The sequence below is a fragment of the Colossoma macropomum genome, unplaced genomic scaffold, assembly GCF_904425465.1.
Source record: "Colossoma macropomum unplaced genomic scaffold, Colossoma_macropomum, whole genome shotgun sequence".
NCBI classification, from domain to species: domain Eukaryota; kingdom Metazoa; phylum Chordata; class Actinopteri; order Characiformes; family Serrasalmidae; genus Colossoma; species Colossoma macropomum.
The window spans coordinates 12,974,122-13,000,201 of NW_023494796.1; the positions used below are offsets into that span (position 1 = coordinate 12,974,122).

The 26,080-nt window shown below is 37.8% G+C and overlaps 2 protein-coding genes across 3 annotated transcripts in view; one reads left to right on the forward strand and one right to left on the reverse strand.

Moving 5' to 3' along the window:
- dctpp1 (dCTP pyrophosphatase 1) lies at positions 1 to 1,553 on the reverse strand. The gene is made up of 2 exons (XM_036583825.1): positions 1,243 to 1,553; positions 1 to 1,081 (listed from the first exon to the last, which is right to left on the reverse strand). The coding sequence occupies exon 2, from the start codon at positions 1,070 to 1,072 to the stop codon at positions 608 to 610; it is 465 nt and encodes a 154-aa protein (XP_036439718.1). The 5' UTR covers positions 1,073 to 1,081; positions 1,243 to 1,553; the 3' UTR covers positions 1 to 607.
- Positions 1,554 to 26,080, forward strand: part of gatb (glutamyl-tRNA(Gln) amidotransferase, subunit B) — a 26,997-nt gene continuing 2,470 nt past the window's right edge. The window contains exons 1-11 of one of the 2 annotated variants that reach the window (XM_036583822.1): positions 1,554 to 1,760; positions 3,359 to 3,512; positions 4,679 to 4,792; positions 13,068 to 13,266; positions 13,757 to 13,879; positions 16,867 to 16,980; positions 17,106 to 17,190; positions 17,405 to 17,449; positions 18,176 to 18,368; positions 19,057 to 19,190; positions 19,573 to 20,772. In XM_036583822.1, the coding sequence (XP_036439715.1) occupies positions 1,600 to 1,760; positions 3,359 to 3,512; positions 4,679 to 4,792; positions 13,068 to 13,266; positions 13,757 to 13,879; positions 16,867 to 16,980; positions 17,106 to 17,190; positions 17,405 to 17,449; positions 18,176 to 18,368; positions 19,057 to 19,190; positions 19,573 to 19,594 (1,344 nt within the window). In that variant the 5' untranslated portion in view covers positions 1,554 to 1,599 and the 3' untranslated portion in view covers positions 19,595 to 20,772. Of the gene's footprint in view, positions 1,761 to 3,358; positions 3,513 to 4,678; positions 4,793 to 13,067; positions 13,267 to 13,756; positions 13,880 to 16,866; positions 16,981 to 17,105; positions 17,191 to 17,404; positions 17,450 to 18,175; positions 18,369 to 19,056; positions 19,191 to 19,572; positions 20,773 to 23,183; positions 23,263 to 26,080 lie in introns of those variants that run through there. The other variant, XM_036583821.1, reaches the window with a different exon arrangement.

Here is a 26,080-nt window from a genome sequence, read left to right on the forward strand (position 1 = left end):
AAGTGCACTGTGAAGAACCACAACAGTTTATTGGTAGAAAACATGTTGCCCTAACTGTGGTTTTAGTAACCCAAGGGTAAACTTTGTGCTGGCAAAACGCACCAAAAGGGTAAGATCAATTTTCTCCAATTCACATACAGCAGAGAACATGATAATGAACCCTGTGGCTCTTACTCACATATATGAACAGTAAACTCTGGTCATTTTAAACAGATCGTCATGCAAGTGGCATTTCAAGTGAAGCAGAACACCAAGAGAAAAAAAATAAGCTCTAATCTTAGTTTTGCATGTCCAAAGTGGGTACAACTGGCATTCCTGGGGATAAAAAAGCACAGTGTTGTGGCTTAACTAGTCCACAAGTGCAAAGACATAAAACTCGTATTCAGGTCCATAAAATGTGGATAAAAGTAAGAGTGCTTAAGGTTTCGATTATTAAAAGAAGTCGCTTTGGAAAGTGGAAACACACTCAAGGTCTGTCGACAACAAACTGAGTAAAACTAACAACATACAAAGTTCGACTACTAAAATAACCCAGTGTTGGTGGTGGGAAAATCTCTGGCATCTAGCAGCAGCTCTTTGTAGCTAGGTGAGGGTGCATGTAGCACACTCAGTCCGTGTACTCTGTATACTTCTTAGCCGATCCGTGCACTTTGCTGGCTGGGTATTTTCTCCGGTTGAGCTCCATCTTCTGCAGCACAGCCTGAGGCAGGTCAACCCTGCACTTCTCTGCCAGTTCCACCAGATAAATGCACACATCGCTGAGCTCCTGGGAGACCTTCTCACGGTCTGGGTCGCTCCAGTCTGGCAGGCCCTCAGCCACCTCCCCTCGCCACTGGAACAGTTCAGCCAGCTCCCCTACCTCTCCCACCAGAGCCAGCAGCAGGTTCCTGGGCTGGTGGAACTGGCTCCAGTCACGCTCGGCCGTGAACTCAGCCTGCAGCCGCCTGATGTGCTCCAAACTTGGCTCTGCGCTGAAACTGAACTGCTCTCCTTCCGGTTCAGGCCGCTTAGGACTCGCCGGGCCGTTAGCGACTCCATTCGCGTGGACAGAACCGTTCTGTTGCGCTGCCATGGTGTTAGTCTAGATATGAGTCAAACAAGCAAACTCAAGTTTAACCGTGAATTTAATCGCCAGAACGGAAAATGTAGACGCCAGAGAGAGACAAAAACGGAGAATGTGCTACTACTGTTGCAGCAAGTTGTCATAAAAACAATTATTAAAATAGCTAAACACAAACTCACAGCCTGATTCAAAGTTTGTGCGTGGAATTTCCCGCGACAACAGAAAAAACAACGGTGTCGTCACAAAGGAAAAGGACGGTTGTCGCTCCACTGCTGGGCTGCCTTGGAGACGCTTATTAAAACTGTTTTTAAAGACAAACTAAGGCTAGACTCGGAGCACGCGAAAAGACTTTCCCGCCACAGCTGGATACGCACGACGGAAAAGGATGAAATAGCGTGTCACAAACGGAAGAGGCGGGGTACTGCAGCATTATGGGAAATGTGGTTTCTTTAAAGCAACCATACACTCCCTTCACCCACCGATCAGCTAAAAAACTCCATTTCCCACTTTACCCCGCTCTATATACACACACGGCAATGGCTGCCTCCTCGTCGGGAAACAGCACATTAATGCAGAAGTTATGTACATTTATTAGATTTAAAAGTGTCCGCTGTGTCAGTCAGTGCAATGCCTCGATTAGAACGGTTTGTACGTCTGGATCCACGTGCCAACTGCAACCCAAGATACAGAGTAAGAGGTAAGAAAGTGGTTATAGTGTTCAGTCTCACCCTAACAGGGGTCATCAGTGTCTCCAGAGCTGACAGCATTTTGAAAAACTGTTCATCTGTTTAAAACTGTACAGATGCCACTGAAATAACCAGAAACACACCAGAATACACCAATACAGAGTGAATATGTTCAGTATCGTCTATCGTTCATGTAGCGGGTCTACTTAGAAATACTTGTTCGCAAGCTAAGACATATGATGTTACTAAACGCGGTCCTTTCATTAAGTTAGTTGTGAAAACATTTTAGCAGCAAAATGTAAGTTAACTAATATATTAAAGTCACAGTTAGCTAATGTGGTATTCAGAATTGTAAGATTACAATAGCTAGCTAAATGTCAAATACATTGTGTTTTTCATCCAAAAGTCAAAGCCAGCTAAGGATCTTTACAGTAACTTTAGCGTATATAAAGGAAATTCTAAAACGCTTAATTCGTGGTGTGAAAAGAGCTTAAACGTGATTTAATGTACTAAAGTAACACAGCAACACCAGATCTGTCACACATCATTGGTCATGAACAGCGTCTTATTTTTACGTTTCGCTAAACTGATATCCATTATAAGGAAAGCCTTAACCTGGCTCGATGTAATCAATGGTCTCGGATCACATCTCTCTCTCTCACTCACTTTACTGGTCATAACGTTACCCTGTCTACTGCCAACAAATAACCTGGAAAGCAGATTTCTTTAATATTCTACTACATTAAGTCACGTTATAATGTGTTTTCGCTAAGAGTAAAAAACATTGCTTAGTCCTGACACTAAATTAACTACTGTTAGCTTACGAGATGATCCTGTTAGCAGTAATCAGTATTTATGTGCAGTAAGCTGTTAGAGAAGTGTTTGCGCTTTAGTGAAGATTTAGCTAATTTTTTTTTATATAAGTGTAATTTATATAAAGGTTTGTGCCGATAGTAACTTAACATACTAACTTACTACTAAAGAACATTTCGCATCTTAAATTCAAAAAGTGGTCATAGCTTTCTGCAATCAGTGTGTTTTTTTCTGTAGAGTGGTCCCTTCACTATAAAGAATGCTTAGATTCCGTTTACTGGAGAATATGTTGGTGGATGGATGAATCATTTCATTCCCTGCACAAAATGAGATTAGTATATCTAATGATGCCTGACCAGATTTATGACGGGTTTCTCCTCTTCCCTGGGCAAGTTTCTAAAAAAGTGAAAAATGATATTTTGGCGTTTCTGAGGATGGCTGAGTAATAAAAAAACTCGTAATTTGTATTAAAGGAATTTACTACACAACAGTGGAACAATTTGTAACTTACAGTGACTTAAACTCTTAAAAAAATTATAATTTGCAAAATGTAGAAATCTCTCCACAGACAGTAACGTTATTCACTAACACTAGCGTTAGCATTTTGGCTAATAAAGGTTTTGTCAGGATTAAGTATCATTGACTTACCCTCCAGTCCTTCACACAACATTATGTAACACAAACGTCATTGAACGTAATATGTTAACCTAAGTGTAGTTGTGCGTTGCTAAAAATGTGAATAATACAGTATTAAACTGTTTTTGTTCGTTTTTTTGTTTGTTTTTTTGTTTGTTAGCGTTTCTTCTCAGCTGCGCGGGGTCGTCGGGCTGGAGATCCATGCACAGATTCAAGCGACGTCCAAACTGTTCGCCTGTTCCCGCGTGGCCTTCTGCAGCCCGCCCAATTCATCAGTGGCATTTCTAGATGCTTCACTGCCTGGAACCCTGCCGGTAGGTTCTAAAGCATACGGGATTCCACTGGAGAACAGCAAAGTGCTACACTATCTGTCTAAAAGTCTGTAAACATCTGCTCACTATGAAGTTACGCCTGTGTTCATGTGCATGAAAGTTCTTAGTACACAAGCTGCTAAATTGACCACCGCCACTGGCCCAAAGTGTCAGAAACTGGGGCCTTCCTTTATAAATCTACCCAAAAAGTATTTAGGCAGCAGTGTTTCCTCTGAAATGTAAGTGTATTAATAGGAAATAGGGAATAAGGCTTTACACTAGATGTGGGGAAAATTGCTTCGAGGATTTGATTGCATTCAGCCTCAAGAGCATTCTTTAGGTACTGATGTTGGATGAATAGTTCTGGATCATATGTGCCACTGCAGCTCACCCCAAAGATATTGGACAGGACACTTCATCACTCCAGAGAACAGGGTAACACTGTTCCACAGGCCAGTGCTGAGGCCAGGGACTTTTTACTCCTCTAGCCCACACTTGGCATTGGGTGACCACTTTTGGACAAATAGTCTATATGTAATGTGCATGATGTGCAAGATACATTTACCTATCCATGTCTAACATCTTGTGGGAAAAAAAATATGAAACTTGTTCTGATTGGTATAAAGTGCTACAATTTGGTATAGCTATTGCTCAGAGGAACATCTAACAGAAACCATTTGAATATTTTTAATAATGCAATTTTCATTCTTTTATTCACAATTAAATCAGGATTTCCATTGTTTTTTCTTAAAAATGTAAAAAATTTCTTTACATTTGTAGTTTGTAAGATTATGTACAGACACCAGCCTACAGCATTTTAGCTCCACACATTCGCGATGAAGTAATGTGTTTCAGTCCGTACAGCTTTTTGAATGAGGCACAGTAAAGCATAGCCAATCACAGCAGAGCTCATTTACATATATACATAATCTTGTACATAGGCACATTAAAAAACAGCCTGTTTAATTCTTAGGGATAAAGAAAAGTTGAAAAAATAATTAGGAATTATGTTTTTGGTACAAAAAAACAACATAAATGTCAAATAAAAACAACATAAATAAAAGTAGACTTCATAGGGGAAAAAATGGAGTACAACAAAAATGTAGGCAATGGATTCTTTAAGAATCATTCCTCTGACCGAGTCATTGGGTCATTTTGTTTTTTCTCAGGTGCTGAACAGAAGGTGTGTTGAGGCTGCAGTGATTACTGGCCTGGCCTTGAACTGCACTATCAACAGGAAGTCCCTTTTCGACAGGAAGCACTACTTTTACGCCGACATGCCTGTGAGTTTTCTCAGTCCTACAGTCGTTGGGTAATTCATGACCACACTTTAACCTAAAGTGATAGTTTGATAAAGTTCTGCAACAGTTGGTTTCTTCTGTTATGGTGGAGTAAAACAACAGATCACCACTACACGTCCTGTACTCTATTACAATCTGTCAGAATGACCATGTGGATCACATAAACATTATAGAGTGTTATAGAGCACTATTTAAATGAAACAATAGAAGCCATGTCATCTCCTACACTTCATGTAGTATTTAAAAAATCTGTCAGAATGACTGTGTGGATCATACAAACATTATAGAGCGTTACAGAGCACTTTTTAAATGAAACAGTAAAAGTCATATCGCCCCCTACTTTTCCTGCAGTGTATTGCAATCTGTCAGAATGATTGTGTGGATAATTATGTGTAAACTGTTGGAATATTACAGAGCACTTTTTTATACCTAGAACATACCCTAACTTTTCCATAACTGATGTTATTGACATCTTTGTTGACTAATCATTATAGATGTTTATAAACTGCTCAGTTTAGATGTCATCTGTCAGAAAAAATGTTTATATCTATCCAGAGCAGTACAGTGCTTTATTAAGTCATACAAAAGCACTGCTGTCTAACATCACTGATGTATTCAAAAATCAGTGCTGAAACTGAAAAGCTTTAGGGCTTTAAATCTGCAATAACAGCACTGTGGACAAGGACATACTTAGGCTGCAAAGTTTATAGGAGGTGATTTTAAGCTCTCTGATAGACGCTGCTGAGTTAAGTGTTTATTGTTGGAAAAATGCTAGAAATAAACTTAACGTAGGTTTAGATATTGAATTCCAATAAAGCTGAGTGAAGGAAAACAAGTCTTAAGTCTGCTTTGTTGCGGCGAATCCGGGGTGAGCAGTGGAGATGACGTAAAACCACTTTTTCCCAATTCAGATACTGAAAACTTTAGTACGTGCTGATACCAATCTAATATTTTTTTCTTTAAAGGTGCATTCCTGCCAAAAACTAGCATTTCATTTGTTACTTGTTGTGTTATGTAATGTTCTGTAGTGCAGCATTATAATTCTTACCCCATCAGTTTGACAGAGTTTCATCCATCAGTGTGTTCACTACAATACCCAGCTTGCATTATGCAAATATGTCATACAACCACTGGGAATTCCTCCCGCAGCAATAATAAAAAAAGCCTGACTGCTAGTGTAGCCCCTGCTAACTAGTGGAATAAAGTGATATTCCAAGTATTCACCCCAGGGCGCTTGAAGTTTTTCTGAAGTTCCTCCCACCTTTAAAATACATCATCAGAGGGAGCTTTTCTTAGTCTTCAGAATATTAGCTCACTCTCAGGATGACTGCAGCCCCACTGTAGGCATGTTTACATGTTTACATGTTTACATGTTTATTTTAGCCTGACTGTCCTTTTAAAAACTACTGAGCTAAACTACTAAGACCTACATTAGTTCACTTAAGATGGCCAACTGAGTACCATACTCAAAATGACCTTCAGAAAAACATACATTACCAACAACAACATCTGCTTTTTTCTATTTCATTTCAAATGGGTGTTACATTAGAGTGTTCAAAATAAATGAACTGTGACTCCAATATTATTCTTAGCTAGGTGCATTGCTCCTGTGTTAGCATTATGTTGTATGTGGGTAGGATTGTCATTTTGTGGTGGTTGTCAGTGGGAAACCCTCTGGAATTTCTAGGCCTTGTGGGAAGGTCTAATGATATCTGAGAACTAAAAATGTGTCTACAATTTTTAGTTTATTTTTATTCAATAGTATCATCATGCTTGTTGTAATTAAACTCTGCAAGTATTGTAGAAATACTTCATTATTACATTTTGGTTCAAACCCAGAAATCTTAAGATCTTGAAAAGCTGAAAATCATCAGGATTGTCTTCTCTGTGGTATCTAGGTAGATACATCTAAGTGAGCTCTCCCATTGGACTTCAGGAGTTGGATTGAAGATTAACTACCAACATAACTAAGAAGTGAACCCGTTATGTTTTGACTGACAATGGAGACCAATTTTGTGAGGAAAAATGTCACTTCTGGAAGTTCTAGATATGATTTGTAGTCTAAGCAGATTTCAGTCAGTTGTTAGAAATGGAAACAGCGGCAGCTCTGTGCCAGGACTCTTTACTGAAAGACTGTAAAACTGATACATACAAGCTCAAATATATGTTAATGTCTGTTAGTTTCAAATAAAGCTTATGGAAAGTCTTTTACAAGCGGTGTTTGATCTAGAGCAGCAAAAAAATGGTCATTTGTACCAGCATTAGCTTAGCGATAAAATACTAATAGAAATCCTATAGGGAGGCTAGCAGAAACCAGCATTATATGTGGTTTTGTTTCTTGTTTTTTAACCAAGGTTTGACATTTCTGGCCCAAACTGAAGGCCTAGCTGTAGTCATGGTTCACCGGTGTGTGATTTGCTTTAGTCTGCCTTATGTTATGTTGCCCTACAAACAATTCTGGGACATAAGCTACATTTCGTACAAAATTGGATCAGACTTGTTCTTTTCTCGTTTAGTATCCAATGCAGGATTCTGCTGGTAGCTAATGAGTACATTGAGCATGGATGTGTGGCCAGTAGATAAAGAAATATAAAAGCTCACATGCTGGTCTTTTTCTTCTTAGAGAGGCAGTGATGACGTACCGTAAAGCAAAAAGACCTACTGCTGTGCTGGCAATTGGCAGGAACTACCAAGAATAAGTGTAAAACACTGTTCCAACGTGTGAAAAAGCTGAGTTTTTGCCCAATCCTCCAGTGCCAATAGGCCCTTGACTGATTGGTTTTCATCCCAGCAGTCGTTTGGAATTAGAGTGGCGTTCCTGAAGCGTGTCTGTGTGCCTTGAAGCCCTGCTGAAGAACACAGTAATTAGACGTGTGGATTAGCTGCCGGGGCGCCGAGCCGTGTTATTAGAGCTGGTAGAAAAGTTCAGCGTGACTGCTGCTTTAATTCTGACACAAAAACCTTGAGCAAAGCTGCAGCTGGCATTGCTGACGGAATTAAAGCGATAGTTTGGCGAAAAATCAAATTTACACAGTCCTCTCCCTTATTCCAAATGCAGTCGATCAGCCAAGACATGTTCAGTGTCTGAAGTTTTTTTTTTTTTTGCACTGGATCGCTAATGCCGTTAACAAGTAAAGAGAGCATTAGCCTTAATTAGATAGCATTATGCTAACTGTATGTCTAGATCACACTCTCAAACCATGTGGAGTTAGATAATCTCTAATAGACTTTTGTTTCTGGCACTGTTGTCTATAAACATGGACTAAAGTATGTTAGCATAGCTAAAAACAGTAGCAGCATTTTGAAGACTAAATTTATAACATACTTCCAATTTTAGACACTGAGAACTGAAGAAACCTTTTATTACAATCTGACAGCTGTTGTACAAGGAATGCCTTGAATTTATAATCTATCATTTTTTAACTTTATAAACAATGAAAAAGCTCTTTGGTGAACTTCAACAAGTAACAATCAGAGCCGGTGTGGAACACGATTTTTACAGCGTTATTGGATGAATCATGCATATCGGAGCCGTCAGTCAACAACTGTGGGAGGAACTTAAAAAGACATAGGCAGATATGTATGTACTTAAATATATTTGTAAATTAATACAACAAAGCTAGCACCCAACTCAAATAAATTAGTAAAATTTTACAGTTAACTTTAAAGGCTTGCATAAAAATGAAAACGTGCTAACTTGCTAGGCTAGGGTCCTTGGGAAGTGAAATCAGGATCAGAACAGGGATAAGAAATTGGGCTTCACACCAGTCTAAGGTGAGCCTGAGCACTTCCTATTTCTGCTGTTATGTCAAAAATATGAATGCAAAATGCCAGAGGGCACCTGCGAGCGAGTCTTCAATGAATAGGGGTGAATGGAGCTAAATGGCTAAAAACAAAAATTAAACTTGTTTTTAAACATTTGTGCAGGACCTGCCTTTAATTTTGGACAATAGAAAGAACATATTTAGGAAATTAGGAAAGCAAAGTAAACTTACCTGTACCTTTCTGCTTTTCTACAACACAAGGTCTTGAGCAGTTAGCATTACTGCTACTAAGAGCTGATTGGGTAGCATTACTGCTACTGAGTGCTGATTGGTTGGTAAGCCGATCAGCTCCTTTGCTGAATAAACTGTTCAGTGGCATTGATGTCATGAACATACATGAGGCACCATTATGGAGTCCTATAACAATATCAGTGTTAAAATGTTTTATGCTGTTTTTTTTGCATTTATAAACTATGATTTTGCATAAAAGCTCCTTAGGAACCCCTTTATTTTGGATTCTGGAGCGCTCTCTAGCATCTGACAAACCCAGAAGACATTACTGAAAAGCAATTCTCCTCTCTACACATTGTCTAAACAGAAGAAATTAATAATTTAACTAGCCTCTAAACACAAACCTTTAAACATTTCTTCCCCACTTACAATGAACAACTTGTATTGTTATCTTTACATTTGTGGTTTTACAGTTTGTGCTACAGGAGTTAATCAGATTGCTAAATGCAGTGTTAGCTTAATGGATAACCACAGCTGCGCACAAGTCACCCCACTGTCACCAACCATGCCAGTTATCTGAGTATATCATTTTATTTTTCTAACTTGCTCACTGCACTACATAGAAGATTTTTTCATTCAAGCCCATTTCGCAAGGCCATGCAGACAGCAAATATCTAGTGTGACAGCAGCTTTAGCCCAGATAAAAATGAGATTTTTGGCACTTTCTCTATCAGTTTAACCCAGGATTTTTTTTGTGTCGCATTGACGTTTACGTTTATGCAGCTGATGCGTCTGTATTGAATCCCAAATGAATTCAAATCTGCCAAGTAATAGAGTATCCAGAACCCACGAGGGGGTTCTAAATGACTGTAAATTGTAAGCTGTTGTCTTTGCAGGTTTCTGGCAGTGTGCTAGTATTTTATTTGGCTGCAATACAGATATCCATGCTTATTGGATGTTTTGGCCTGGTCCCATGTACACTAAAAACTGCAAATGATTTTCCCCTTTAAAACAGAAGAAAAGCATCCTGAGGGACACTAAGGGAGAAAACGCTGGTTATTATTACTCTTTTTCTTTGCCCCTTACAAATCCAATTTCTCTAGTGCTCAATTGTGCTTGTTTTTTTGTTCCAGTAATAAATTAATTGATCTGGTGGAACACACAGATGGTAGCTTGTTTAACCCCCCCCCACCCACAACCCCCACCCCGTATATATGTTTTGTTTCTCTTGGCATGTTAATAACTCTGATTAATGATCAGCATTTTTCTTTTTCTTTTTTTCTTTTTGTTTTTATGGAACAACGGAGGAGTTGCCATAGTAACAGCTACGAGTGGTGCAGTAACTGAGAGAGATGAAGTATTTTTCCTTCTTTAGAGCTACAACCCAAACGACTGTTTAGCAGTGTTGAAACTGTCTGACATTTCATGTAAATGTTTATTTTATGTGATTTTGGTCATAAATTCATGATTATTTCAGTTCATGCATCCATTAAAACATATAAGATGTTAACAAGAGGGGTAACCTTGACAGAAAAATGTACCACCCTTCATTGTAATGTGGAGTATAACGAGTCACATGACTAGAGTTCAGTTAAGGGTATGACTGTGGCATTGTGGGTCAGAACCAACATTGATGCAGAGGAAAGACTTACAACCCCAAAATAACCTTGTTGTACATGTGGTCCTAAATGCGCACACAGTAATTGTCCTCTATTTGTTCATATTGTGTATAATGTTGTTGATGTGTCTTTGATGTGTCTTTACGTAGACAATGTTTCATTCATTTTATTTAATTTCCTAATATTTCTGATATGCTAACGTATTGGGGCCTGTATATCTACACAGCTTGAAAGACTTTAAAAACACTGAGAAATGTTTACATTGACCCTTACAAATCTATTGTCACTTTGAACTCTAAATATACTCCGTACATACATTATGTAATTGTTGTGTAAAAGTCTGAGATTACAGTTATTTAATTCCCAATCAAAATAGCCATTAAGTACAAGGTACTATTTTCTCTGGAGATATTTCTGGTTAGGTTAGATTTAAACTAATCCACTTGCGTAAGGAAGGAGAATGTTAAAGGAAAAAAGTAAGGGGGAAAAGCAGGAGTTTCCAAAACTGAATTTCAAAAACTGATTAAAAGCTACAGCGAAAATGGAACTCCTGACAACCAACTGTAAAACCTGGTACATCCCCAACACTGTCCCCATCAGATAAACAGTATTTAAAGCTTTTGACATCTGAGATGTGGAGTAATTTTATAAAATTGTAATATAATATAATTATATAATTAGGTTTTATATAATTATGAAATTTCTAATTGGGAATACTTGGCTTATGAGAATCAGAAAATGCTAATCCAAGACTGAACTTAAAAGGTGTGGGGAAGATATCCCTGCAGATTGTTTTGAAAAACTGAAAGCAAGTCTCCTTAAAAAAACAGAAAAATTGGTACTGAACTGATGGCCAATAGAAAAAAGCACAGTTCCAATTTTCCACTTTGTGCAGTGCAAAAATGCCCTATGCAGTATATGCAGTAACCATTGTTGTTGTTGTTGTTAACAGGCTCTTTATATTTGGTCTAATTTAGTCTTTTTATGACCCATGCAGTCGTTCAGTGATGTAGAAGTACTGACCATACCCATCATGTACTCAGAAAAGAATATCGTAATGGAAATTGTCACAATAACGATAACACATAATCATATCGGCCAACCCTGGGTGTCTGCCTGAAAACAGGAGCCAAAATCAGACAGCTATCCAAATAGCAATCACAGCTAACTGCTAAATCACTGTGAAATGTTGAGCAGTGAAAGCCGCCTGGCTGCCATATTTCTGTCTTCCAGAGCACCGGTCCCCATATGGCAGGATTGCGTCTGTCTCCAGTCCAAATCCAATAGCATTTCTCAGATAGAATAGAAACTGGAGCTCTAGTTCCAGGTTTATGGAGCTGGAATGGGTCTCCGTCCAGAGCCTTTTAATTAAACAGCTCAGTCACAGTAATTGAAATGGCATTGACCCCAGTGCTGCTGGACCCTTGAGTTGTCTCGATGTATGTATGTGTATGGTGAGTGTACATTTCTGAAATATCTTGCTCCTTTGATTGATTTGTCGAAGAATTTTGCTCTTCAGAAATAATTTATGTACATCTTTTAATTTAAAGGAATACTGCAGCTTTTTTTATCCTAATCTCTTTCTGCTGTATCTTTAGAGTCCGGTCAGTTAGCACACATAATAATCTTAACATGTTTCCCTGAATTCAACATAGAACAGAAAACCAGTTTTAGTCAAAACGCTTATAATAGAAGCCAAAGGGCAAAGTGTTTTTATCCTGATCTTTATCTGCTGTATCTTTATCATACGATCGATTACTACAGACAATAAATTAAACACATGTTCCTGAACTGAGAAAAGAGCCAAAAACCTATTTGAATTTGAAACTCCAGTCTTTCCACTCTAACAGTTCACATGTTAAGATGAGATAGACTGAGAGACTGACTTACCAAAACTGTCCTTATATTCTTTAGTTTTATTTAACTTTACAACACTGGAGCAACACAATAAAAAAACAGTTACAGTTACGTTCACTTTTCCTAAAGTTACCTGGAATCCATGGTGAACAGGGCGGAGCCTATGCACACCATTATCCTGCTAATGAATTACCACAATTTCTTTCCTAGTCCCATCTAGTGCGTCATCTTTGCAAGATCCAAAAATACAGATTTACAGATTATTGTAATAAAACCCCTAATAAACCACCTTTGAATTCATGAAAGTGTTCTACAAAAATGTGTTCCACATAAATGTTTACTGATTATAGCAATTGCCCATTGACTTTTCTTGTAAGTGAAGCAACTTTTTCTTTGTAAAAAGAATATCGTCATGGAAATTGTCACAATAACAGGAGAGGAGAAAAACGCTATATAAATGGAATGAATAAATGAATGAATTAATTAATTGTATTATAAGTGAAGTAACTTTAGCTATGGGAAAGGCACTATATTAACTGCCTGTAGCTTCTTTTATAAGTAAACTTTTCTTTGTAAAGCGAACTTGTTTATAAGAAAGACACTATGCAAATGGAATAAATAAATAAATAAATAAATATCTTGGCCCGTTGGCTTCTAGTATAAAGTGTTTAGACTCACTGGGGTTCCTGTTATCAGCTGTTGTTATAGGTCCATATGACTACATCCCTTTAACAGCATACATATATATTTACATAAACGTTTGTGCGTTTATGTGTGCACCCTCAGGCAGGTTATCAGATCACCCAGCAGAGACTGCCCATCGCAGTAAACGGGTCACTCACGTACAGCTATTTAGGAGGGAAGAAGAGGAACCAGGTGTTGAGCAGGTGTGTGAGGATCAAACAGATCCAGCTGGAGCAAGACAGCGGGAAGAGTCTCCATGACGACCAGCGCAGTCAGACGCTCATAGACCTCAACAGAGCAGGTATGGCCTGTTAGTTTAACCGTGGCGGTCAGGAGAGGTCAGAATATAATGAGAACAGAATCACCTACTTTAATCTCTGCAGCTTTAAACACCACTTACAGAGCAAAGAGCTGAATTTAATTAAACAACACTGTCTTATTTTCTGTCTCTCTCTCATCCTCTCTTTCTGTGTTACTTTTCCATTTCATACTTTTTTCTCTTTCTCTAATCTTCTTTTTCTTTCTTCTTCTCTCTCTCCACTTTTCTCCCTCTCTGTTATCTCCCTCTGTACTCTCACTCTCTCTTTCTATGTACTCTCTCTCTCTCTCTTCATTCTCTCACTTTCTGTGTACTCTCTCTCTGTACTCTCCCTGTGTACTCTCTCTCTCTCCTCTCTCTCTCTTTGTCTCTCTCTTTGTACTCTCTTTCTCTCTATACTTAATTTCTGTTCTCTCTCTCTCTGTCCTCCTCTCTCTCTGTACTCTATCTCTCTGTGTCTCTCTCTCTGTAGGAGTGGGTCTGATGGAGTTGGTGATGGAGGCTGATATGAGTTGTGGTGATGAAGCTGCTGCTGCTGTTAGAGAGCTCCAGCTGATCCTGCAGACGCTAGGCACCTGTCAGGGGAACATGTCTGGTCAGTCACTTACACTTTTACACACTCTCTCTACCTCACCCATCATTGGAAAGGGGGTGACCACCACTATTGTCCTTATATTATTTGGGTGGTGGTCCATTCTCAGCCCAGCAGTGACACTGACATAGTAGTGTGTATATGGTGTTGTTACAAGTTTATTAGACATAGCAGTGTTGCTGGAGTTTTTACACTTGTCAGTTCACAGCAAGGTTGAGAGTGAAGCACAGCCCAAAAATACACAGCTAGGAGCAGAACTGACTGTTCATAGAGGACTACAGCAGGGGTGCCAAGCTTTTTTGTCTTGAGGGCCAAAGTGCTATTCATGTGGTGTCCTGAGGTATACAGTATACAAATAAATAAGGTACAGTCATGTGTTAAAGTTTGAACGCTCCTGGTCTAATTCCATGTATTTGTTGATCTTCTAAGTGAGAATAAGTTAACACATCCTTCTACAGAGAACATACTTCAGCATATTTTAATACACAACTACTATTTGTCTGCTGAATTTAAATTTAAGAGAGTGAAACATAAAATGTAGTCTGTGCAAAGGTTATGTCATAACATTATTAAAATGTAATATACATTCATGGCTATCCAGTGCCCACCTAATGTGCTATCTGCAGTGTTATAAAACAAGGCCATGGTATGTGCAGGTCAGCGATAGCTGCGAAAAACTGTAGCAAAATACACAGGGTTCTGGTAAAACATGGTCCAAGTGAAGGGAGCAAGGGGGTCAGCAGTGGCACTGACTATCCATAAAGTTGGCGTTAGACTAAAGCATATGAGAACTGCTGCTGTAGAGGATGTGTTAACTTATTTTCACATGGAACACCAACAAAACATGTCATTTGACCAGGGTTGTTCAAAGTTTTGCATATGACTGAAGGTAGGCTTCACATTTTTTGAAAATGTATTTTATACCATTACACAATAATTTTTTACTAAAATACTATAAAAATACTGAATTAAATAAGTTATAGTATAAATATATCTTCACATGAATCCCATTTGTTTATTTCCATTTTTCTACATAACTGGAACACAACAGATTTCCTTTAGTGTCTGAAAATTGAATGATGAATGCACAAATAAAAATGTCCTAAAATAATTGAATAAAATCTCTTTACGTTAACTTACAATAAAAGTTAAGAATGTTTTTGTCTTTTGTAAAGTTACCATTTTTGAAGGGCTAGAGGATGGCCAACACAAACTGCATCACCAGTGAGGTGAAACTACAAGAGGGGGGGGCGGGTTCTGATAAAGTGGCCACTTTGACACCACTGTGTCTAGTACACTCGTACTAGTACCCCACACACACACACACACACACACAACCATGTCAGTGTCACTGCTGTGCAGAGAATGGACCACTATAAAATAAAGAAGAAATAAATAACATTACTTTGAACTAGAAAAGTACATTTCCTGAAGAAAATGCAGTGATTGCACAGCCTGAGCAGTTTCCAGGCAGTTGTTACGGTATTCCTAAATGGTTACTATGGTATTTTAGGCAGTTGCTTAGGTGCTGCTAGGTGATTTCTGTGGCGTTGCTAGACAGTTTCTGTGGTAGTCCAGGAGGTTGCGATGGTATCCCAGATGGTTTGTAGGGTGGTTGGTACTGTATCCAGGGTGGTTGCTTGGTAATTGCTTTGTTTTTCCAGATGGTTGCTAGGTGGTATGGTATTCCATGTTGTTGCTGTGGTATTCAACGTTGTTGCTAGGTAGTTGCTAGGTACTTGCCACTGTATTCCTGGTGGTTGCTAGGGTGCTGCTAGATGTTTGCTGTGGTGTTCTAGTGTGTTGCTAGTGTGTTTTAAAGTGGTTGCTATTGTATCCCAGATGGTTGCTACGGTATTTCTGGTGGTTCCTGGGACGTTGCTAGGATGATGGTATTCCACAAGATTGACAGGATGTTGCTAGTGTTGCTGCATTACTAGATATAAGTGGGGAGCACAGCTGTGCCCAACATAAAATCGTTGTTTAAAAATTGTAGATGCGATCAAAAAGCTGCATACAAGCATGTCATTCCCAAACAGACTGAACATTCCAACTGAGCTGGAATTGATAACTCTAAACTGCAGCATAAGATAGCAGACAAAAATCTGTCAGAAAAAAAATAGGAATATACACTCAGATTACAAAAATAGAGTTTTTAATAAATAAAGAAATCAACTATACAAATTATTAATGCAGCCAGCCAGCCACTTCTGAAAGTCCACCTTTCCTCCAAAAGTACAGCAATAGACTGCTTTTTCCTTCTGTTCACAATTTTAAAGAAAATTTAGCTGTTTGCTAAAAATTACCCATATGCTTGTATTTTATGTGTGCTTTAACTCGACAGGTTTTCTGTTATTTTGTAAGTTCAGGGGAACCGGTTGAAATTATTGACTGTAATGATCAGTTAAGCTACAGATGCTCCAGATAGAGATTAAGAAGAACGTTTCACTCTTCTTTTAAAGCACTGACGCTGAATGGCCCAGTTAGATCCAGAGGTCTTATTACAGCAGGGTGTGAAATGCAGCCTTAATATTGGAGTAAATTGTGATCCATTTCTGAAACGGATCATGTTGGGGTCTTAAGGAGAAAAAATAATGGTTTCCTCTTCATCTAGTCACAGCTTGTCATGGCCCAGCTGAACCGTTGTCTCCCCATAATGAAAAATACGAGCGTTCCAGTTTAATCAAAAGGCCCCCGAAGCAAAATACAGCAAATTGTTTATTTGGCTTGAACGAAGCAGTGAAAGCTTTTCACCAGAGTGCAGGCCACATCGGGACGCCGCATTATTCACCTGCCTCATGCAAATAAAATCATTCTTATTCAAATTTATGCACAGTCTTGCACACAGAGTTTTAGAGAACTTTGGACAGCTGAAACAAACGAGTGATTTCAGCAAGTTTATTTACAGTCCCCCCCCCCTTTCCTTTTTTCTTCTTTTCATTTTCTCTCACTGTCTCTCTCTCTCTCTCTCTCTCTCTCTATGTCTGAAGAGGGTCAACTGAGAGTTGATGCTAATGTTTCTGTTCATCGTCCTGGAGAGCCACTGGGTGTGAGAACTGAAGTGAAGAACATTAACAGCGCACGATATGTAGCCAGAGCCATAGGTAAGAAAATCCCATTCAACCTAATGAGAAACTGTAGAACACGACTGTGATAGTTTTTTTTTGTTTGTTTTCATTTTGTTTTATGGAAAAGTTTACAGAATGTGAGATGTTCTTCTGTTTTACAGATTATGAGATCCAGAGGCAGAAAGAGGTTCTAGAAAATGGTGGAATCATTGTAAATGAGACAAGAGCTTTTGACAGCAAATCTGGGTAAGGCAGCCCAGCAGGGTCACATTCGAAAAACCTTAATTTCAACGAAAAGGAGAAATGTATACATAGTTGTTGTCAGATCATTTTAACATTTTTTGATGATCAGAATAAACATTAACATATTAAATGTTTAATATAAACATTAAACATAGTGTAGATGATTTGTTATAACCAAATTGAGTTTATTCTCTTCTTCCTCTCTCCTCTTTAACAGAACCACAATTCCAATGAGAGATAAAGAGGGACTGCAGGACTACAGGTGAATGAAGGAGCACGATGCGGGGAGTTACAGGAGCGACAGAAAGAAAAGAAGAAAGAAAGAAAGAAAAAGTGAGGGAAGATAGAGATGAAAGAAAGAAAGAAAGAAAGGGACAGAGAGTGAGAGAGAGTGCAAGCTGTGGTATCCAGGTGGTGTTGTGTATATAAATTATGTGTTTGGAGTGGTGGGGAGAGTGATGGACAGTGAGGTGGTGGGGGCGGAGGGAGTGATGGACAGTGAGATAGTGGGGCGGAGGGAGTGATGGACAGTGGCAAGGGGGTTATTAGACCCACTGATGGCCCCGTCCGCCTCAAATTATCTGGTCTCCCCTCTGTCTTCTTCTTCAGGTCTTCTCCATCTCAAATCACTCTGTGTATCTCTCAAATTATATATTTCTTTCCCTGAATACATTTTAATACGAATAATAAATGAATTAATAATTATATAAATTATAAGGTAAATAACACAAATATCAAAATAAACAACAAAGTGACAATAACTATCAATAAATATGTTGATTAGCTGAGATAGCAATGTAAATCTACTTGAAAACTGAAGTGATTTATTTATTTTTTAAAATCTTTTCTTACATTTCATTTAAGAATGTCCAGTTTTAGATGAGCTGAGGCTCAGATTTGGAATAAGCAGACAATTTTATAATACACAGACGTCTATTAGACAGATGAAAATGACAAACCTTTTAATGTCTCTCCATCCCTCGCTCAGGTTCATGCCAGAGCCGAATCTTCCCCCTCTGTTTGTTTACGAGGATGAGGCCTCAGTGCCTGCTGGTGTCGACCCCACCCAGTTGGTGATGATTGACAGGCTAAAGGCTGAGCTGCCAGAGCTGCCGGGAGTGAGACGGGCGAGACTGGTGGAGCAATACAAGATACTGCCTGAACACAGCTTTACACTAGTGGTGAGAGAGAGAGAGAGAGAGAGAGAGAAACGGACTCTAGCAGTTACTTGCAGTGCAAACAGTACATAAAAACTCATTTTATTTTAATTCTTTCCTCAAAAAAAAAAAATGTTGAATACCAGTAAAAGGTACAGTAGGCGTAAAAAGTACAACAGGCGATTAGTTGCTATAACAACTAGAACATTCAGTAGGTTTATTATGGCAGTACAGTAGCCTTCAGTGGAACCAATTATACAGCAATGACTTTCACACCACAGCAGTCATATACTAAATTAAGTGGTATAACGTGGGCTGACGGAAAAACATCATTTGGGTTATTTATTCTGTTTAAATGTAATTTTTTGTCCATAAGGGGGCAGTAACTCCTCACTGTCAAACAAGAACCCTAAGTTTATTATTCAGTTATTACTCATTAGACATATGATTTAACTATAAATTATGAGCTACAATAAATTATTCAGTAACTACTATGAATTATTCAATAATAAATGGTGCTGTATTTTTTTAGCTCCTACAGTTGTCATTCCCTTTAGATATAAAGAAGACTGCTAACTTTAAATAGAGCAGCCTCCAAAACTAGATTAGTTTTATTTACATGCTCACTGCACACACAAAACTATATTTCTGTTTGGCTAGTATTTCCAGAACTTTAAAGCAGCTGTATGGCTGTATTTTACCTGTGTTTCAGAATGAGGATGGCCTGATGGAATATTTTGAGCGTGTGGTCTGGAACACAAAAGCGGAGCCAAGGAAGGTGATTGGCTGGGTGATGCAGGAGCTTCTGGGTAATCTGAACCAGCAGAGTCTGAAGATTGCTCAGAGGTGAGTCATTGATAGCTACACAGCAGCATCGTCTGAAGAAAGAGCATCACCGAAATGTTCTGAGACCTCCTGTGTAGGGGTAGGGGGAGCATGTTTCAACTACAAAGTTTAGTTGTTGACTTCTAGAAAAAGGTAATCAATAACCAATGTGCAGTTTCAGAGTGAAACATTAGGATTTCATTTATTTGTCCAGCTTTTTTTTACAGGGAGGAAAGTGAAAGAGAAAACACACAAGGCTTTTGCTGCTCAGTTTCTCTCCCATTTCTCTCTCTTGCCTCCTTCATGAACCTTTCTCTCTTCTTTCTGCTCACCCTTTCCTTCACCATTTTCTCTGTTTTCCCTTCTCTCCTCGCTCTTCCTCCCCGTCCCTTCTTTTTTTCAGAAGGAATAATGAGCAGCACTGACTCCTACAGCTCTGAGAAAGATCACATAGATGCTATCACGGCCAAGACCCCCAGTGCGAAATCGGCAGTTTGCTAATTGGCTCTTTAACTGCACAGTGATGAAACGTTTGGAGTCAATTTTTTTTACTGGAACAGAATCGCTTATAACAACAGAAAGAGTCTGTGTTATACAGCCACTGGTGGTAAATAACAACAAATTGAGGTTGTTTTTGCTTGTTGCCTAGGGCTGTATGCAAGTGTATGTCTGTACTCAAGATCACTGATCCAAGACCAGCTTGATGATCACGTCCATGTTTTTACAGTCCTCATTGACACTGAGTAAGTAGGGTTAAAAAAATGGGAGCCTGGAGGAGAGTTGGCCAGCCATGCTGCAGCTAAAGTAGCGTCCAGTAATGAGTTCTCCTGGGCCCAAACAAACCTACTCAGACTTCTTCCTTTCCCTCTCCATATCCACCAAGGGCAAGATGTACTTATAAGTGCATACGCACCCAGAATGTGCTTAGATGCGACCACAATATGTGTTTACAAGGCACAAGAATTGAACATTTGGGTAGCACTTTATTTTCCTGTATGGTAAATATTACTGTTAAGTGCCATCAAGTCAGTTCCGACTTGTGACAAGTCAGTTCCTGGTGACTATAGAAATAGTGTTTCTCCAGAATATCCTGTCTTTTATTTGGGTTGTCAGGCTTCTAAATGGATTGTATCCATTGTATCCAATTATTGCTGGTTGTCCCCTTCTTCGTTTTACCTTTAACTCTTCCAAGCATAATGGTCTTTTCCTGTTAGCTGGTTCTTCTAAGAATATGTCCAAAATAAGATTCAGTTTGGTTATTTGGGCTTTGAGGATGCATTTGTTCATTTTGGCATGCAAAATATGTAGTACTTAAAAGTAATTTTCTGATACCTACATTGCATGTGCATAGTATGTTCCAGGTGTGTATGGCAGTACTTAAACATAATTTAATAATAAATATGTAGTACTTACAATTAAAACTTAATTAATACCAGGTATGTTTCTGCTTTTAGTGAAAACTACAAACTGCTTCAATAAATACACGCCTGTGTGAGAAGAGTAGATTACAGTTTCAAGTAACAAAGTTGATAAAATTGTACGGTAGCTTAGGGTAACTGAATTGTACCTCAGTACAAGTACCTTTTTTGCTAGTACTGTAATTTATACCATTTTAATTAAAACATTTACCAGTAAGTCATCTGTATGATTGTAGGAATGCGAAATAAATTGTAAAAGTGGTTAGTATAGTGTAGTGGGTAACACCTCTGTCTGTTATGCTGTAGAATGGGGTTCGATCCCCTGCCTGGGCAAGTGCCCGATGCTGTACCAATAAGAGTCTTTGAACAAGACTCCTAACACTACCTTCGCCTACCTGTGTAAAATGATCAAACTGTAAGTTGCTCTGGATAAGAGTGTCTGATAAATGCTGTAAACGTAAACGTATCAGTTAATATAGAATGAATTACTGTACTGGAATAATGATACTTACTCTAACCTACTGTGTACTTCTGTATCACATATGCATGTATTTACTAAAATGCTGAATCATTAAAAGCTAAATTATACCTGGTATTTCTCACATTTGTTCCTCTGTACTTACATTCTGAACTTGCAAAGTATGTACCAAGTATTACTTGTAAATGCTTCATGTTTACCATTAAAACAAATTAAAAGTAAGTACTGCTCTACATATCAAGTAGTTTTCATCTAAGTTACTAGGTACGTACAAAGTATGTACAAGAAAATTACTCGTAACTACTACATATTTACCTGCTAAATACTAGTTACTTACCATACCGTAAAATAAAGTGCTACTAACATTTCTGCAGGTAATCAAGCAAACTTTGCACAGCTCTGGGCACTAACTGCTTGTGAAGTGCAATAAAATAACATAACAGCAGAGCCATCAGCAAGCTCAGTGTTAGAAGTTGGTTTTACATTTTCTGCTTCTCATGATCCAAGTAATCCTAAACACATTTAGTGATGTTGAGGTCTGGACTCTGGGGCGGTCAGCTCCTTGCTCTAAGAACAGCAGCAGCTTCTTCGTTTGATTTGGCTGTTTTCATTAAGTGCTTCTTGACAGCTACACATCCTTTCAGTGTTGAGTTCTCTTCTTACAGTGGAAGGATGGACAGAAACACCTGTGGATGTTTTCAGATCTAAATCAAGACTGGAGCTTGATTTTCTCCTCTCTTTCAAAGATGAAAGCTTTAAGCACTGTTTAGTTGATGGGGACAGTTTTGGTCTACCAGCTCTTGCATGGTTGTTAGGAGTACCATTTTCTCTGTTCCCTTTTTGGACTCCAGTTATGAAAACATACTTGTTTTCCTTTCTCTTTATGGAAGTGGATTGTCTTATATCTAATCTCCTCAGAAATATCTCCTGAAAAAAGAAATTGTACATAATGGCAGTTTTGACTCGAAAGTGAATAAATTAAGCTTCTCTGACATTTACATAGTGATCTTGAGAGTTTAAACAATGTTATTCTGATGTTAATTATTATTTCAGCTTGGTTGAGGCTCATGTCTCCGTCTAGCTGCTGTATTTGCTCCTGTTGTTAAAGGAAGTCTCATAACATGACTTGGAGATGCTGCTGCTAATTTGTGGCCAGCCACTGCTAGTTGCTCAAATTTGAGTACACTGAGTAGAATATTTAGAATAAAGACTCACTTCCAATATTTCCACCCATCTTTTCGGGTGTTCCTCCCTCAAATGTATATGCATAACATAGAGCGAGGCTTGTGTGCCTGTTTTTGTATCTTACAGTACTATTAAAACATAAAATGTGTTTCTCTGAATTGCTGATAAGTTTTTTTTTCTTCCCGTAATGGATCTCAACAAATAACCAAATATTGATTTAAGTATTGAAATAGTGGCACCTCGAATGGCTAACCTAGTACTCCAATACCCATATACATCCCTAGTTTTTACAAACATCAGTGTAGAGGTGGCAAATATGAAGATATTGTATCGTTATTGTGATAGATTTGTTTATTGTGATACACGATATGCATTTCCGAGTGTATTGTGGATATCATCTGGATATCACTGACTGACTGCATGTTTCATTACAAAGAGAGCATAATTAGTCCTGTTTAACTGGATTTAGTTGGCAGATCATTTTACTTGGTTTGGGAAATAAGGCTGATATTTTTGCTTATTTAAAGAAATAATGCTTAAAACAAGTCAAATTATCTGCCAATAAAAGTATTTTAAATAAATAAGTGTCAAAAAATAAGTTTTCTAGAGGATGGCTAACACATTATATACATATATACATATATGTATACATATACATAACATCATTAGATGGGCTACAATCTCTAACAGTACACCAAATAATATCAGGACATCTGTGGTGGTCTCTTTCCACTGATAAATTGATAGAGAGGGGGGCTCAGAAACTGTACAGTAACAGATGAGCTAAAGTCTGTAACTATAGGCCTCTAACGTAAATGTGATTCTTAGGTGTCTCCCATAAAAAAGAGTGTAGCTGCATGTTTAAATAGCAACTAACTGTGTATGTTTGTATTTTTTTTGTTTCTCACCTCCTTCCCCTTCTTTCTTTCTCAGCCCTGTCTCTCCTGAAGCCCTGGCGGATCTGCTAAACGTTCTGGAATCTGGTCACATCTCCTCCTCCGCTGCCAAAGTGGTGAGTCAGAAAGGGAACGCTTCACTAATCTTGTTTCCATATTCAACACTACAGCACCCACCGACACTGACTGCTGCCTGCAGAATGCTGAACCTCCAGGAGGCTCCTGCAAGTACAAAACAGTATAATTTATTTAAATGCTCTTTAATGCAAATAAGCTCACCTCGTCTGTGTGTGCATTTATGTACACTGGAGGAAAAACTGCATTGATCAGATGGCGGTGATTCAACTGCGTCAACTCTAATAATAATAAGTAATAATAAAAGTATAAGTATAAACAAATATTCTACAACAATTCTAATGGTATTCAGTAAAGTAGACTGCAAGTTATATCTTAGTAAGTGAACGAATCTTAAATCTAGTCAATTTATTTAATAACTGTCATCATGAGATTGTTGTGAGAATATTACACAACTTATTTCTAGACATTATTTTATTTTAAGAAATTTAATTTTATGAAAGTGTCCTTTTCATTTGACAGATCATTTGAAGTGAAAATGTTGAGAAAGAAGTTAAATAATCTTCTAATATTTTTACATGGTACCATAAGAAACACAAAAGATATACTGGGTAGACTTAAGATGTTTTCACTTGCTTAGATATATATTACTCTTTGTGTATATTATATTATATTATATTATGCATGCATTAGTTGGATTAAATAAAAATCAGTAAAATGAAAAATAAATAATAATAAAATAAAGTTTTCTGTATTTGTTCTACTTTTTATTTGTTATACTATAATGCTGAATCGAACAAAAAAACTGAACTGAATTGAACCGTTGTGAAGTCAGAGAGTTATACTCCTGGGGCTCTGTTTACAAAACATACTTGAATTTCATTCTAAATTTGTTATTAAGATAAGCTCTCAGCATTTGTTCACGAATGGTGTACCTTAATAGCACACTCAGACTGTTCCATTTGGACATGAGGTTGGAAACTGTCATTCACTTTTTATAAATCACCACTTAAACCTGGATTTTCCCATGCAATCAATTTAACGATCAAATATGTGCATACAAACGTTTTATTAATTATGTATGTATGTATGTATGTGTTTATTAAACTGACATATGGACATATAAGAACAGCAGAGACTATCATACATGCATGCAAAAGAAGAATAAATAAATAAATTAAATGAACAAAAAAATTAATTAGTTAATTAAAAAAAAGAAAAGAAAAGCGTTTCCATGGCAGCAGCACCGAACAAAAGTTAAAGCCAGTAAATGGTAGAAAAGCAACACATCTCACCTTGTTCGCCTTCATCTCGCTCTAATAATGAACAGCTGAGAGCTGATCAGAGTTAATTATCTTCACAGCGAAGGCTCGTTCTGCTTGTTAGTTTGTTTGCTGATGATGCACAGGACGCACGTGATTCATTCACGTGACGTTACTGAGTAGGATGTGTGCATGCAGGTCACGCTGGTTTGTTCACATTAATGACAGATTTCATTTACGTAAACTAGTGTGAACCATCATGTCAAAGAGAACGGATTCGAGCAAAAATCGGATTTGAGCAATAGAGCAATGTAATGTGAACATAGCCTATGACTTTCACAATTATTACATAATTGCCAAATCTCAATTATTTAAGCTGAATGCAATCATTTTTCATAGTCGTTAGTTTTCATAATCATGTCATGCCAAAAAAGCTACATTTTTGTTTCTTATGTTATTAGATTAAATGCAAGAAAAATCCTAACTTCTAACTTGGTGCTTGAACAGGTTTAGAAGGTAGTGCAAGTAATCTTTGTTTACTTGTTAGCTATGTTGCTAATTAGATTAATGAATTAGCTGTTAATTAGATTAATTAAAGAGCTGGAAGCTTTTTGCTCACATTTTCATTCTCAAGAAAAAAAAAATCAGCTTTGTTACATGTTTACCACACATACTAGAATAAGAGTGAGTGGTCCGGTATCCAACTGTTAGAAAAGTTCTTCTGAACTTCTGACTAGGTGCTCAAACATGTTTTACATTTTTAACAAAACTTTCTCGCTTTGCCTGATTCTACAAATCTGTGTCACTGAGACATTTGTGTAAATTTGTTTGTAAGCATACAACACCATAGTGTTTCATTTCGTGTCAGTAAAACCAGTATTAGCTACAAAGTAAACACAGCTAATAACTAAGCTAGCTAATCAGGCAATTTGGCCACTTCATGCTTGTAATTTAATAGCTGCATACAATTAACAAGAAAAGTCAATTAAACTGTTTATTGCAATTATTTAAATAGCAAGTAATTACCAGCTAAAATTTCATCATAGTGACAGGCCTACCAGAGACATCAAACTATTAGTGAAGGCTTTCATGAATCAGGCACAAACAGGGACATTGAAAACTGATCAGAGACAGGGTAGAGTCTGTTGATAAACATAACCAAATTAATTTTCTCTACCTTTAAGAAAAACATTTTCTTCAAGCCAGGGTTTGAAAGAAGTGGGCTTGTGCGATTTTCAAAATAACAATGTTCTTATTTAGTTCTGCTTCCTATTTCAGTCTTTGTTTCTGAGAACTACTGCTGTTATCTGTGAGATTTACAAAAAATGTTTCCAAAAAATGTTTGAATGCTGTGCAAAATGGAAATAAAAACAGAATGCAATGATGTGCAAATCATTTAAACCCTATATTTAATTGAAAGCAGAACAAAGACAACTAATCAAATGTTGAAACTAAGAAATGTTGTCTTTGTACTATTTTCAATAAAATACAAGGTTGAACTGATTTGCACATCATTGCATTCTGTTTTTATTTGCATTTTGCACAGCGTCCAAACATTTTTGGAAATGGGGTTGTTATTGTACAAATGGGAAATTAA